This window comes from Hylobates moloch, unplaced genomic scaffold (genome assembly GCF_009828535.3).
Source record: "Hylobates moloch isolate HMO894 unplaced genomic scaffold, HMol_V3 SCAFFOLD_16, whole genome shotgun sequence".
Taxonomy (NCBI): Eukaryota; Metazoa; Chordata; class Mammalia; order Primates; family Hylobatidae; genus Hylobates; species Hylobates moloch.
The window spans coordinates 26,644,925-26,658,763 of NW_026652291.1; the positions used below are offsets into that span (position 1 = coordinate 26,644,925).

Genomic DNA, 13,839 nt, shown 5'->3' on the forward strand with positions numbered 1-13,839 from the left:
GACATTTGAGAATCAGAGTTTTAGAGTTGAAAAGGGCCTGAGAGAGCGTGAAACCCAACTGCCTCATTTTATTGTTGCAGAAAAGAAAGGTCAGAGGATCCATCTCCAGGTCAGACATTTAAATAAAGGATCCGGAAACCTATGAGGGATGAGGGCACAGCCGTAACGCAGATTCCTCTCCTCAATAGCGCTGAGACCAGTAAGAGCAACCATCATTATTATATTTGACCTTGGAAGCCCAGGTTTCTGTGATTCCCACACCAGTGAGATAGTCTGAGCAAGACCTCAGTGAATCCAGAACTAATTACAAAATAGTATAAAATGTGCATCATACCTTGCTTTCTAATTGTTATCTTTTTCTTTCCTGTGATTATTTCCTGAATCATTGACACTGGTAGATTGCATTAGAGTTCGCAGATTATGTCTCTAGCCCCTTTGCTGTGCTGTGAGCTCATGGAGGACAGAAAGTGTGCCTTCTATTAATATAAATGTGTATCCTCATTAGCTCACAAAGCCTGACACAGAAAAGAGCTAAATACCTGTTTATGGAATCTCTATGTTAATATTGAAGTTAATTCCAAAAAAGCATCATAGCTTCATTTCCTACAGTTTTCTGGACCAAAAGCCACTGAAACTAAAGCTATTTAAGGTAGACTGTGTTGAGAATATAGAAATTTTAATAATTTAACTTTAATATTCTAAAGAAGACACAAAATGAATTTGGATTTTTCATAATCATACACTACATGCTATATAGTTGTCCAAAGAAGTGATAAGTATGGCTTGATCTAAAATGATAGTGATGGAAGAGAGAGTGGACAGATGCAGGATGGGTTTATAAGAGAAATGGATGAGACTCGCTGAGATAGATTGAATATCATAGGACAAAAACAAAAGAAAATGCCCAAGGACAGTGGGGATGCCATTTATCAAGATGGGGAAAAACTGAAAGTAAAAGAAGTCTGGGGCAGGAAGGAAGACCTCAAGATTTCTGCTTTTCAATGATATGATTAAGCTGTTCAATGATACGATTAAGTCCAACAGGACTTCACAGGATGGCAGGTGGTCTTCTAGTATATTAAAGAATTTCAACCTATCTGATTAGAATTAAGTAGCTATGTATTAAGTAGCTATTAATTAAGTAGCTTAAGTTAATCTATCAGACATCCAAATGGAGATGTCAAGTAGACAACTAGGGATATAAGAATATGGGATATCGGGGAGAGTTCTAGGCAAGAGACCTCAATTTGGAAGTCACTAACATATAGATGACCTTTAATATCATGACAAAGAATAAGAGCACCAAGGGAACTGTGCAGGCCAAGAAGAGACCTAAAACAGAAACCCTGGAGCCCTCCAACATTTAATAACCATCTAGTATATGTATATAACAGTATATATGAAGGAAAGGCTGCTCAGTGTAATGGAAAGCCTGATGCATTAGGAATCAGGAATCATAAATTCTAACCATTCTACAGCTATTCCGAGTTAAACTGATGTTGACTTAACTTCTCAGGGCTTCCAATTCCTCATTTATCAAAACAGGAATGAGGTACAGGTAACACTAATGGTATCTGCCAACCCTACTATTTTCACTATTTTCTTTTCTTTTTCTTTTTCTTGAGACAGAGTCACTCTGTCACCCAGGCTGGAGTGCAACTGAGTGATCTTGGCTCACTGCAACCTCCACCTCCCAGGTTCAAGTGATTCTCATGCCTCAGCCTCCTGAGTAGCTGGGATTACAGGCATGCACCACCAAGCCCGGCTAATTTTTATATTTTTAGTAGAGATGGGGTTTTGCCATGTTGGACAGGCTGGTCTTGAACTCCTGACCTCAGGTGACCCACCCACCTTGGCCTCCCAAAGTGCTGAGATTACAGGCATGAGCCACCACACCTGGCCTCTGCCAACCCTACTATTTTCTTATGACATGATTTCCATGTGTCATATATGTAGCATTTCAATGACACAATCCAGCCTCATCGAAGATTGGTGTCTCACCCTTTCCAGGCAGAATTATTTGCTGCTGCTGCTGCTGCTGCTACCCAGGATCACATAGGAGGTTGCCTAAAAAGGGAGGCCCTGAATGGAGAGGAGCAGCAGCTGCTGCCTGCATGCCTTTCCCACTGGAACAAGAGTCACCAGAGAGAAGTAAAAATACTTGTATTCTTCGTGTTCAGCTGGTGCATATGTCAGATAAATGTTGTACGGTAGGTTATTTTTCTTGACATTGGGATGAATTTGTGCTGAGATTTATTTACTTTCTTGCCAAATGAATGCCAGGATATGTTTAGAAAAAGCCATTCAGGGAAGATCATAGATTCAGCAATGGTCTAAAATTTAAGCTCCATGATCTACAAATAAATCAAACCCTTGGCTTTGCCCTACTGGAACTTGATGCTCACCAATTGAACTAGACAGTTTGGCTATACCAGCAAAGATAAGATGTTGTCCCAGGTCAAGTGATCATAGCTCCTTAAGTAGGACTAACTCCAGAGCAGGCTAAAGACGAGCTAGACTGTTTCCTCTGTCCAACAGGACTTCACTGGATGGCAGGTGGTCTTCTAGGATACTAAAGAATTTCAACCTATCTGATTAGAATTAAGTAGTTAAAACAGGTCTTTGCTTTTTAGGTCATGGAGACGTCTCTCACATCACTATGAATAGCCAACCAAAATAACTAGAGCTAAACAGTTGGGATGGGTAGAGACAGCTACATCTTAGAATAGCAACAGATTATGCTGAAAAAAATCTAAATACAATATCAATCAAGTCTATTTTTAGACATCAAGATTTAGAGTAGCTCATCTTCGCAGGCAGAAGAAGCACTCTTATGAGTTTAGAAGCAGGAGTTATCCAATTTTACTATAAGAGAAACATAATACATGCAAATTAATCTTAGTATCATATACACAAACACTTTCTACTTCCCAGGCCTTATTCTCCAACTCTCCTATACTTGGCTGATGACTTTGATCCAGGAATTGTCTCTTAGACTTATCTGTTGCTGACTTTGCTTGGGTCATTGGTCTATTTTGATGTAGTATCTAGTGTCTGACCTGGGCCATGAAAACTCCAATTTTCAGCATTCCATCTATGCTTTCTTCAGTGTATATACACAAGTGCTTCTTTCTAACACTCCCATTCATGTGTGGGCCCGGTGATACCAAGGGACTCACCCCCAAGAAAGTTCCAGGAGAGAACACAATTTGAGCTACTGGGACACACAGCCTTAAGAATTCTCTTGGGCTTAACACATTTAGTACAAATGATCCATTCTAGACTTAGAGTTGATTCTAGAATTCTTCTACATAATAAAAATTAGAGAGAGAATGGCAAACTGAGTGACTGTGTTGATGCTGTTATGGTGAATGGGGCAGGGCTCCTTAATCCAAAAAGGATCCTATTCCTGTATAGAGAGAATACCCAACACATTTTCTTCACTCTTCAGAAGTGCCTGGAGTGGATGCCTAAAGTTAGAAATAGGAAACCTAAAATCCAAGAAACCTTGGATCCCCTTCTCTGGGTTCCGTCACTCCTTCCATATAAAAGTGGCCATTCTTGCCTGTTTGTCCTACTGTTTCCCTGTAGATATCTGCCATAACATCAACCACATGTTAAACATTTCTCACATTTCCCTTTGCTTCTCTGGGAGGACTATACACCCCTTGTTCACAAGTAAAGGCTGTGTCAAGTTGGTGTTTCTGTTTTGGATTGTTTGTTTGTTGCATTTCTAACCTCAAACATAGTGCCTGGAACATACTAGGGCTTCAATATATATCAATTTCCTGCAGGAAAAATGAACAAAAGATACTCAAAAGTGTCTCCACTAAGGAATCAGTTTCAATAAAGAAAAACAATGTCATTGGGAATCTCAACTTTTCTTTGCTAGCAGAAAAGAGTCCAATAATTTTTACACTCCACTGATTGATTCTGAACATGGTATCAGGAACAATCCAGAGACAAAAAACAATTAGTAGGGGAACAAAACAATCAGTTGAACCGTCTGGGATTTGAGTGATGTATAGCTCAAACATCTTATATTTGCTAAGCTTCTTCTCATTTCGTCAGAATGGATGACTCTTGGCTGCACTGCACCAAGAATAATTGTCCCTCATATATCCCCAATCAGCTGCCTTTTAATGACTAGTCAGAAGTGACAATGTAAAAGGTGCAGTGACTTTCACTGTTCTTGGCAAGTTTTGGACCAACTCCCATTGATTCACCCTTGAAATGGGTGAGCTCAGAGACACCTTGTACAGCTGGCTACAGTCACTGTGTCCTGCCTCTGACAATCACAAGGCCCTTAAGTTAAGAAGAGACCCAAGAAGAAGTGAGATATCTGAGATGACCTTTATACTGTCTTCATAGATAACAGAAGATCCGCAAAACTTTGGCAAACACCAAAACTGTCTCATGCATCTCAGAGACAAAAATGACCTTTCTATCTTCCCCAACCAGCACCAGGGTAGGTTACTCTACAAAGATATTTGGAAAGAGCCCAGACACCTGACAGGCTGACCAGCCCCTTGTGGCCTATTTCTGTCCCACATGGGTATTTCCTCATCATAGCTCCTGTTCTGGTGGTTGCTGACTTGAAAATTCAGTGAATTTTAATTTTAATTCCATAGGCTCCAAGAAAGCTCTCTTTTCCTCCTTTGTCCTCATGTCCTGTATTCTATTTCTGATCTGACTGTAAGAAGCGTTTGTAGTTCTCTTGAAATATACTTTAGCTAGTAACACAGTTGGCCCTGCAGTTGGCCTCACAAAAAACATGCCTTGAAAACTGGTCATTCAGCCCTTGTTCCAGACCTGGCCCAGGATCCGTCCACATCACCTATATTCTGATACTTGGACAATTTCTGGCCACTGGCCACTGGTCTGTAGAGATGAGACCCTCCAGGTCTTTCCTCAAAATGTTCTTCTGTCTCTGAATCTCCATGTCCTTCTTTTCTGTCCACTAACATGCTACTGTCTTACATCATCTTATTACAGCTTATTATATAGATGTCTCAACTCCTCAGCTAAATAAATGATAAACTTCTTGAGGGCAAGAACTATACAGGTACAGCATTCTCAAAGTCCTAGAGCTATACCCTTAGCAAAAACTTGGTCCTGATGCAAATTATCCTTTCCTAGAATATAGAAGCTGACAGCCTGTGGATAGTCAGCTTGATTCTGTGTGCTTGGCATACAAAAAAATAGACCAAGTTGCAAACTGCAAATAGCTTGACTGGAATCTCCTTGTGTTAATGTTGTCCCTCTTCTTGCCTTTATCTATGCCTTTTACTTAAACTGTAAATCTCGTGCAAATGTCAGATACTGAAGTGGTGAATGAAAAGGGAATCCTCCCAGCATTCTGGCCCAGTCTACAGGGTCAGCCCTCATCTCTTTGGCCCCTCTCATGCCCCTCCTCCCCAGCCCAACAGTTCCCCAATTCCATTCTGGACATTTTTCAGAAGGGAACAAAGCATCCAGTCCATTCTGGACTTTGTTCACGTCCTCAACTGTCAGGGTTGCTCACTATACAGTGAACCTGTGTAGTATGTTGGGTCTCCTTCCAAGGGCCTCCCAAGCTTCTCTTTACCTTCTCTTTAATGATGTTGATGAGAATAATTATGACTATATTAATCACTAACATTAAATGCTCAGGAACCTATTAACTCATTTAATCATTATCAGTATCCTGTGAGGTAGGTACCTGATTTCTATTTTACACATGAGGAAGTCAAGTTTCAAAGATATTGACTACCATGATGAAATTCCCATCACTGCATGAAGGCCAGAATTCTCACCCAGTCTGGGCCCAGAGTTTATGTTCTTAACTAATACATCACTCTGCCTCTTATAAAACTCACCATGTTTGTAATCAGTTATTTAATGGCTAAATATTCCACTAGGCAGCAAGCTCCATAAAAACAGCAATGAATCTGTCTTGTTCAACATTGTATTTCTAAAGCCTAACCCAGGAGTTAGCTTGTAGAAAGCACTAAAGAAGCACAAGTCAAATAAATGAATAAAACAGCCAGTTGGCTAGGCCCCCTGGAGTCCCAAAAGAGAATTATTTACCCTCTCTAAATAGAAAATATTTAATCAAAAAGTATCATAATCACAGTAATACTTATTATAAAGCTTCCCTTTCTGCAACTCAGTCTTAGCCAAACAAACCCAAGCATTCAGAACTAGAAAGAGTGCAATCTGGAAATCAGTAAACCCAAAAACTCTTGGAAGAAGGAAAGTGTAGGTAGGTGCAAAGGCTTGGGCTGTCCAGGAATCCAACTGTAACACATCAGCCCCACTCAGGCCCTCACTTGCCATCCTCTAGGCCGACTCACCCCTTTCGCATGTTCTTCCCCAGTATCCGGTGCCTGTGCAGTCGCAGATGAAGCGGTTCCAGCCGTCCTTACACACAGCATTGTTCTTGCAGGGGTAGCTGTCACACTGCTTGGCGCTCATCCGTGAACAGGAGGACTTGACACCCGCAGCGTTCTGCATCTCTGCCAGCTGTCGAATGTTCTTGCTGCGCCCATCAATGAATAGGTCGCGGATGCAGCCCACATAACCATAGTTGAGCATGGCAGTCCACAGCTCGGTGGGGAGAATAAGGCCAGCACGGTTCTCCGGCAGCCCTCCCAGGTACATGTCTCCTTCCAGGTCCAGGATCTCGCTCTCCCCACTGGCGGTGAATGGCGTGCGCCTGCTGTTCACTGATATAGTACCTGGGGTGGGAAGACAGATCTCAGGTGAGTCTGCCAGTTGCTTAACCAAATGAAAGAAGCCTAACAGGTGAGTGCTGAGCCCAGCCATTGGCTGGCCAGGAGAGAACAATGTAAGCAAGAGAATTAGATGTTACAATACAATGGAAAAGACAATGTAGGCTGCTTGGTTCCAATCTCTGCCAGCTAAGTCAACCTGGCCCTTAGGAAGACCCAGGAAAATCTCAGTGACCTAACATCTAGTGCATCTTTTCTCTACTTAACCCTCTTGGCTGAGACCACACAGGTTGAGAACAGCACAGTTCCTGCCTGTATTTAAATTCCAGCTCTAATATGTATGAGCTGTATAACCGTGAAGAAGTGACTTCACCTCCTGTGCCTCAGTTTCCTCATTTGTAAAATGGGAAAATAACTGTCCCCACCTCATAGGTTGGTGTGATTAAATGAGCGAATATATGCAAAGTGCTTTTAAGAGTGACTGAGACAGAATGAGGCCTCCGTATGTTTGCCTGAATTTTCTTCAAGGGCTCACCAACCCCCAAAAGATGGAACTTCCTCTTCTGTCTCTCTCTCCATGCACTGGTACTCTCTAGATTGGGCATTCACTACCAGCCCTGCCAGTGAATATTTTGAGCATTCCCTGGGATACATTTTAACTGAAACATTATTCCTTATTTAATCATTTAATAAATGTGTATGGAAGACCTATTCTGTCTCTGGTACAGTTCTAGGCACTGAGATGAACTTGATAGGCATGTCTCTCCTCTCATTGAGCAGATGTTCCAGAACAGAGGGACAGAAAATAAATGATATGGTTTGGCTGTGTTCCCACCCAAATCTCATCTTAAATTGCAATTCCCATAATCCCTGCATGTTGTGGGACAGACCCGGTGGGAAGCAAATTGAATCATGGGGACAGTTGCCCCCAGGCTGTTCTCATGATAGTGAGTGAGTTCTCACAAGATCTGATGGTTTTATAAGTATCTGGCATTTCTCTGGCTGGCACTGCACTTCTCTCTCTCCTGCTGCCATGTGAAGAAGGATGTGTTTGCTTCTACTTCCACCATGATTGTAAGTGTCCTGAGGCCTCCCCAGCCATGCTGAACAGTGAGTCAATTAAACATCTTTCCTTTATAAATTATCCAGTCTTGGGTATGTCTTTATTAGCAGCATGAGAACGGACTAATACAATAAGTAACCCAATAAATGAAATAAATTAGCTAAGGGCACGTGCTATGAAGAGAGTAAAACGGGTGGTGTGCTAGCTATTCATGCATTCTACTTTAAAATGTAGACTCACTGAAGGTCTCTCTAGGCTGGTAAAAGTTAAGCTGAAACCCGAATGTTGAGAAGGATCCAGCCACGCAAAGTCCAGGAGAGAAAGCATGCCAGGCAGAGGGGATGGCACCTGCAAAGGCCTTGAGGTAGGAAGGAGTGTGGCTAGAATAGAGAAGGCAAGAGGGGGTGAGCAGGAGATCAAGTCAGAGAGATAAGCAGACCCAGGAAGGGGCTGGAGTTTGGACAGCATCTAATAAGATTGTAGAAGATGAAACCCCACAAGCTAACCTGGGACCTTGAGAACAGGGATTCTAGTCCTAAATGTCTTTACGACCCTAGGCCAGTCCCTGAACCACTTTATGGCTCAATTTCCCGAACTGGAAAATTAAGGAAATGGACTAGGTGATATCTAAACATCCTGTCAGAAATTTTAAAATAGATATTTATTATTCTTGACGTGCTTTATTGGTATCAAGATAAATGGGTCGTGCTATCCATCAGTCAGCCTTCACTTCTGTCTGATTCTCAGTTTCTTCAGTTATGAACGGTATATAACCTGAAGGGCTGTGAAGATCAGATGAGATCAAGAATGAAACATACACTTTAAAGTGCAAAGTTGGCTGGGCGTGGTGGCTCACACCTGTAATCCCAGCACTTTGGGAGGCTGAGGCAGGCAGATCACTTGAGGTCAGGAGTTCAAGACCAACCTGGCCAACATGGTGAAACCCCATCTCTACTAAAAATACAAAAATTAGCCAGGTGTGGTGGCAGGCACCTGTAATCCCAACTACTCGAGAGGTTGAGGCAGGAGAATTCCTTGGACCTGGGAGGCAGGGATTGCAGAGAGCTGAGATCGTGCCACTGCACTCCAAGCTGGGTGGCAGAGCGAGACTAGCTCTCAAAAAATTTAATTAATTAATTAAAGTTAAAAAAATAAAGTGCAAAGTCAACACAAGAGTAGAAGCATAGAAAGGATATTAAGGGGAATTTAATAATTTGCTTCCCTACTCCCTCCTAGAAGTTTTCTCCTAGAGAAATATGCTTTGCCTTTTGTTTTTTAATCTTTCAAACACTTATATAACAACAATAATGTCCTGGCTACCATTCTAACTATTTTGTGTGCATTTTTGGACTTGATCCTCAAAACAGTCTTGGGAGGTAGGAGTTATTATTTTCTCTTACAAAGGAGGAAGTTGAGGTCTGTATCTCTTACTATTTTTTCTGTTGCACAGTTTTCTTTCTTTACCCCTCACATGTCCACAGGGCTAATCTGATCACCAACTAAAACGGGGGGACATCTATTGCCAAGTAAGGACAATACTAGAATCAATTTAAATTTTAGAGCCTTAAATACAACCTGAGGAAAATCTGTCCTCTGAATGTGTGACCATAACAGTTTTGAATGCACTTAACAAGTTCTAAGACTCACTTGCCCAAGTGAGGAGTGATCATAAAAGTTTTTCTAGATCACTGTTAGTCATATTATTCTTCAAGATTATCAGGGAAGGAGGCACCACATTTAGATACACTTGTTTTTATAACTATCCTTTAGTATAGATTTATAATCTAAAACAAGGTACCAGAAAACATTCTCAAGAAAAAATGAAAGTTTAACAGATTGTATCAAAATTTTGGATTATACTGCTTTCATGGGACAATTCTTTGTTTACGCAGTAAGTTTTTAATAGGCTTTGATCAAATTCATCAGTAGTTCAAAAAACTGGCCAGGCTGGGCACAGTGGCTCACACCTGTAATCCCAGCACTTTGGGAGGCCGAGATGGGTTGATCATCTGAGGCCAGGAGTTTGAGATCGGCCTGGCCAACATGGTGAAACCCTGTCTCTACTAAATAGACAAAAGTTAGCCGGGCATAGTGGAGGGTGCCTGTAATCCCAGCTACTTGGGAGGTAAGGCAGGAGAATCACTTGAACCTGGAAGGTAGAGTATGCAGTGAGCCGAGACCGCACTATTGCATTCCAGCCTGGGCAGTAAGAGAGAAAATCTGTCACAAAAAAAAAAAAAAAAAAAAAAAAAAAAAGAATTAGCCAATGCTTTAGCTCCCAGGTATGAAATTTAAGACTTCTGAAATTCAAACATATTTGTTGAAGTTGGGTCCACTGGTGGTTCAAACAACAAAAATTGTTCCCCTACTTGAAAAAAAAATTTGCACTGGGAACAGACAGAAATGAACAAATGGCAATTTTGTGTGTTTTAGCCTGCCTGTGACATGGGTGGGTAACTTTTATGCTGTGCCAAGGTCTAGGTTAGTCAGACACAAAACCCATCCTCCATGACCTAACCTCAGAGATCCCAAACACATGCTCTTAAAAATCAACAGCAGTGTTTTCTTTATAATTCTGGAACAGCTTTCTGACTCTGCTCTTGCTGTCATTTTACTGAAAAACAGAGAAGGAGAAAGAAAAGAAGAAGAAGAAGGATGGGGGGTGTGGCGGGATTTAGCCTCCAAAGAAATTAATTTTGGGGGTGTTTTTCTATGTAAAAAGGTACACACTATTCATTCTTGCTTAACGAGCACATTTAATTTGAAGGCTCTTGGTTCTGATCAGATGTCAGACAACCAATAAAGATTCCTACTGGGCAATAAAATAGCCAGGGCTGCAATCTGCCACCCGTGTGCCTTCTGCAAAGAACCCATCCAGCTCTTCCTAAGGGCAATGTCGCCATCTCTGCCATCAGCCTAGCTTTAGAATTATGCAGAAAAGCCAACCCTCCAAAGCTCAGTCACTCCCAGTTTCAGCCTTTTGGAGAACTTATTGCTCTCTGTTACTGGCCAAATGTACCTAGAAAGAAAATATCCAAATAAAGACTTTTTAATGTTCATCAGGAGAGTGAATCTCTATAAATACGGCACATGAAGCCAAGACCCTTCTTGAGTACATCCTACCTAAATGGAGAATCCGGAAATGAGTCTGAAATGCAAATGCTCTAATTACTGCTCTTGGGAAAATGCCCTTTCTGATAGCACAGAATGTGACCTTCATTGCCACATGGTCCATAGAAAGCTAGGCAGACTGTCCAGGCATTCAAAAACCCCTGACTATTTTGCCCCACCTCCACTTTGTTACTATTCCATAGTAGCTATGTACTGCCTGGGGCTAGCTTGTTTGATTTGCAGCTGCAGAAACAAAGCCATTTAAACAAAATGTAAAAGGTTATGAAGAGGAAGAGAGAGCTAGTGAGGTCTGAACAAAGAGTGAAATATAGGCTTTTACACCAAAGGAAGGCTTTAAATTGAATGTATCTTCAAGAAAAATCAATTTGTGTTTTCCTTTCTTGTCATAATTTCTCCGTGCAACATGACTCTTGCCAATTATTGAAGGGTGTATTGCTGCATAAACTCTTGCACAGTGAAGTTTATCCTACAAAATAATCACATAATGCAGCATTTGTGATGTCACAATCGGTTTCCATGGTGATGAGGAAAAAGAGAAGCAAAGAAAGGGGGAACAGGGGCAGATCACACCAGTGACATGAGAGTTGCTCTGGTAGCAGTGGAAATGCTACTTGTGAAACCATCCTTAGCTCCAGGATCGTAGAGCTATCACTGAGACAATTGTGCAGTGAGTGACAAGAGAGATAAGTGGAAAACGTGAGCCATCTATGAGACAGGTATCTTTTCAGAAACATAATTTTACAACAGCCACTAAAGAGAGTAGCAAAAGAATCAACAAGCATGCAAGGGTGAAAATTAAGAAACATGAAGCCAAAAAACAAACTGAGAAGCTACAGCTTTCGTCTAGTCTCAGTCACACATCCTGCCTCTTCCCACCTGATCTGCCATCTCGCTGAATGTCCACATGGTACCATTCCCCATCATTGGCTTTCTTCTGAGTGGCTTTCACTTTGATGGTGCCAGAGCCCATGTCAAGCAGCAAGTACAGGTTGCCATCGAGGAGTTCCACGGCAAAGAAGTCTACTTTTGTGTTCTTTTGGCTCCGAGCATCCTTCCTCTCTTGGGGCTTTCCATGAGTGAAGAGGATCAGGCCATTGGGCTCTGTGGTGCGGAAGTCAAAGGAGATGGAGCCCATACGTTTAGTGTTCCACTTGGGCAAGCTGATGTAAGCCTCTGGGGTCTCGAAGTTGATGGGGTCCAGTGTGGCCACATTCTCACACTTAAACACAACTTCGCCATAGATTTTCATCTTGGTGTCCCCAATCCGGGCCAGGCGAGACAGCTCCAGACGGATGTCATTATTCTTATAAACAACCTATCAAAAGCCAAACAAAAGTGCCATGTGAATCAATCTTGCAAACAGTATCCATCCATCACTCACTGGGCACCTGGAAAAATGACCCAAGAAGAGGCTTCAGGACATAGTCCAAAACAACATGAGAAACAATGAGACACGGGAATCAAAAAAGTATCTGAAGAAACATCTGATGTGCACACAAGCTCCAAAAAAGCCTCTGTATTTCTACAGAATTTCTTTTGTCTCCTGGCCAATTTCTTGTGTTGTCAGAAAGTTATACAACATAAGCTTGCAAATACAAATCAAGAGAGATCGAGTTGCATGGATTCACATACTTCATACAAAGTGATTTACTGAAGCACCCTTAGCAAAACACCAGAAACAACCTAAATGACCATCAATAGCAGATGGCACAGCATTATAATGGAATATTAGGCAGGCCTTGCAAACAAGGTATTGCTTTTGGTTTTGATGTGGAAGCTCTCCAGGTCACATTGTTGAGTGAAATTGTCAAGGAACAGGATAGAGGGTGCGTTATGCTATCATTGTGTAAAAGTGTGGGGGTGTGGGGGCATTATATGTATATATGCTCCAGTAAGCATAAAGTCTCTTTGGAACTATAAAATTGTCATTGGGGAGTATATTTGTGGGATTAATATTCTGGAGTGGGAGGGCGACTTACTTTTCACTGTGCCCTCTTGTAGTGTTAGACTTTTTTTCAACCATGTGGATGTATTACTTGAAAGAAAAGAATAAGTGTTAAAAGCTGGTGGGGACAGAGGTCTGTTTTTGGTTGTATTTTTTGCATATTGCATGTGCCCTCTGTATAGTGGTAGAATGAGACACCCTGAAGCCCTATTTCAGTCAGTCAGTCAGGGACATTGATTTAGTTGAGAGTCTGATTTTACAAAGAATACTGAACCAGATACTAATTCACCTTGCAAGGGGGTCCAGAAGAGCTTTCTGCCTCCGTGCCCTACCCAAGGTTAGTGTACACTTCTGCAAAGCCATGGCCACTGTCCTGCAGAGTGGGTAGGTAGGTGGAGAAGGTGAGGATGGCAGTTAAAAAAATCTGTTATGACTGTCTAACAGCCACCATGGAAAACAGTGTGGAGATTCCTTAAAGAACTAAAAGTAGAACTACCATTTGATCCAGCAATCCTACTACTGGGTATCTACCCAGAGGAAAAGAAGTCATTACACGAAAAACATACTTGCACACTCATGTTTATAGCAGCACAATTTGCAATTGCAAAATTGTGGAACCAACCCAAACACTCATCAATCAACAAATGGATAAAGAAACTGTGAGATATATATATATACTACTCAGCCATAAAAAGGAATGAATTAATGGCATTTGCAGTGACCTGGATAAGACTGGAAACTATTATTCTAAGTGAAGTAACTCAGGAATGGAAAACCAAACATTGTATGTTCTCACTGATATGTGGGAGCTAAGCTATGAAGATGCAAAGGTGTAAGAATGATACATGGACTTCGGGGACTTGAGGGAAAGGGTGCGATGAGGGTGAGGAATAAAAGACTACAAATAGGGTGCAGTGTATACTGCTTGGGTGATGAGTGCACCAAAATCTCACAAATAACCACTTAAGAACTTATTCATGTAACCA

General features: G+C 41.6%; 1 protein-coding gene across 31 annotated transcripts in view; it reads right to left on the reverse strand.

The window, feature by feature from the left end:
- The window catches only part of NRXN3 (neurexin 3), a 1,690,724-nt gene that overhangs the window by 1,131,146 nt on the left and 545,739 nt on the right, over window positions 1-13,839 (reverse strand). For all 31 annotated transcript variants that reach the window (XM_058429925.1, XM_058429924.1, XM_058429914.1 and 28 more), the window contains 2 exons: window positions 11,785-12,223; window positions 6,336-6,719 (listed from right to left, as the gene is read on the reverse strand). In XM_058429925.1, the coding sequence (XP_058285908.1) occupies window positions 6,336-6,719; window positions 11,785-12,223 (823 nt within the window). The remainder of the gene's footprint in view (window positions 1-6,335; window positions 6,720-11,784; window positions 12,224-13,839) is intronic.